The sequence below is a fragment of the Sinocyclocheilus rhinocerous genome, unplaced genomic scaffold (assembly GCF_001515625.1).
Source record: "Sinocyclocheilus rhinocerous isolate Xijiao unplaced genomic scaffold, SAMN03320098_v1.1 scaffold200, whole genome shotgun sequence".
Taxonomy (NCBI): Eukaryota; Metazoa; Chordata; class Actinopteri; order Cypriniformes; family Cyprinidae; genus Sinocyclocheilus; species Sinocyclocheilus rhinocerous.
In genome coordinates this window covers 2,075,081-2,077,057 of record NW_015641014.1, presented here as the reverse complement: position 1 = coordinate 2,077,057, position 1,977 = coordinate 2,075,081, and the positions used below count along the sequence as shown (strand labels likewise).

Below are 1,977 nucleotides of genomic sequence, written 5' to 3'. Positions count from 1 at the left end.
TATATATATATATATATATATATATATATATTAGATGAATAATGAAACTTCAAAAACTTGAAAATGACAAATTTTGCCTTGGCAACTTATTGATATAAAATAAGTTGAACTGCTAAACTAACTAAATTAAAATTAATTAATTAATTAATTAAAGCTAAATATAAATATTTTGTGAATTTTTTTTTAAAACTGACAAGCACATAACAAACTAAAAATTAAAATGAAATCTGAAAATAAAAAAATACAATATGAATTGAATAATACTAAAATAACACAAGAAAGTCTATTTTAATAAAAATCAACCACTGAGACATAAATGTTATGCAAACATATGCGGAAGATTGTTAATGCACAGGTGAGAATATGAAGAAGAGATATGAAGATAAATGAACGTTAGGAGAGTATTCCCTGAGTGCTGGTGTGGGAACATATACGGATCTGCTTTGTGCTGCTGTAATCTCAGATGAGATTTGAAGAGCCTCCATGAAACCAAGCACCTTGACCCAGCATTCGTTTTTCAAATACGGCTCCTCCATACAAAAGAAATTTGTCAGCTTTGTTCCAGAACAAGGCTGAGTACCGCAGGGATACAGTGTCATGCTTAAGGGCATAATGGTGATGAAGCACACTGATGCGTCATCCATTTCTCATTTACTCCCACTTGTCAGCTGTCTTGGGATTGAACCCAGATATTTAACTATTCATCTACCAGCAGTGATTGTCGGCTCTTTGTTTTGGATCCTTATTTTCATGATGTTCTTTTTTTGGGGCAGGGCATACATGAACCTAATGGACCTACGCAAGAGTATTTCCGGCTCGGGGGGGGGGGGGGTGTTGTGGGTCAATGACATGATGCCCTTTCTTTGTCTGGGTCAATTAATGTAGTATTCAAAAAAGCATTAGCAATTAAATTTGTGCGTACAATAACTTGAATACACATTTATGATGAGCATAATTTAAATTCCTGAATAAAAAAATTATTATTATATTTTTTAAAGGGGGAAATATGTCCGGTTGGTTTAACTGTACAAATATCATACAGAAAAGGAATATCATGAAGACAAAAGCCTCATTAAAAGAATAATTTATTTAGTAGCTTGGCTTAACCTTTTAATATTATTTATTAGATATTTTACAAAACAGCTTCACTACTAATTAATGTTGTTTATTAGTAATTAAAAAAAAACAAAAACTTTTGTCCACCAAATTAAAATCATATGGTGTAACCAACATAAAGAAAAAAGTGCAATAATTATTGTAAAATATCAGATAATTTGACATTTTTATAACAAGTTAATTCATGTTGTTAAATGTCATGTGGTGCAACTTAGAGGTCTGCATTCCCGCGGCTCTCCTGTGGGAACAGCGGGACCCGACCAGATTTTTTGCGCAGAGGGATTAAATTCCAGAATAAAACGCGGTAGCGGTCGGTAACTCTTGTGTAATTTGAACGGGAGCGGGAGTGGGAGCGGGCAGTCTAACAATATCCCGTTCCCGACGTCCATTCAGAACAGCATATCTGCGCTTTATTCTTATTGACCACCGGTATGCACTCGGACTGTTATGCATGCGCTGCACGCATGCTTTCTGCATCACGCATTTTATTTGCGGGGTCTGTGCGCAGCATGTGCGTAACGATGCTCAGAGCAGGCTGTACTGGTGGTAAATATACGGCCCTCAGACAGAACAGGCAGGTTATCGATGAGTGACAGAGCAGAATAAGGATGGAGCAAAGTGTGGAATCGCTGTCCTTGAAGGACGTTCAACTCGGTTTTGTTTATATTTTGCTTAGCCTATCATTTTAAATGATAGATGTCGTATTTATTTATTTTTCTCTGCGACTTTCCTACTATGTTAACAGAAAAATGTCAGACGAATTTAGTATTTTGACAAGACGAATAAAAATACACTGAACAAAATTATAAACGCAACACTTTTGTTTTTGCCCCCATTTTTCATGAGCTGAACTCAAAGATC

The 1,977-nt window shown here is 35.3% G+C and overlaps 1 protein-coding gene across 1 annotated transcript in view; it reads left to right on the top strand.

Moving 5' to 3' along the window:
* The window catches only part of LOC107753658 (proline-rich protein 5-like), a 14,686-nt gene that overhangs the window by 9,414 nt on the left and 3,295 nt on the right, over nucleotides 1-1,977 (top strand). The window contains exon 8 of the mRNA XM_016569865.1: nucleotides 774-836. Coding sequence (XP_016425351.1) covers nucleotides 774-836 — 63 coding nt within the window. The remainder of the gene's footprint in view (nucleotides 1-773; nucleotides 837-1,977) is intronic.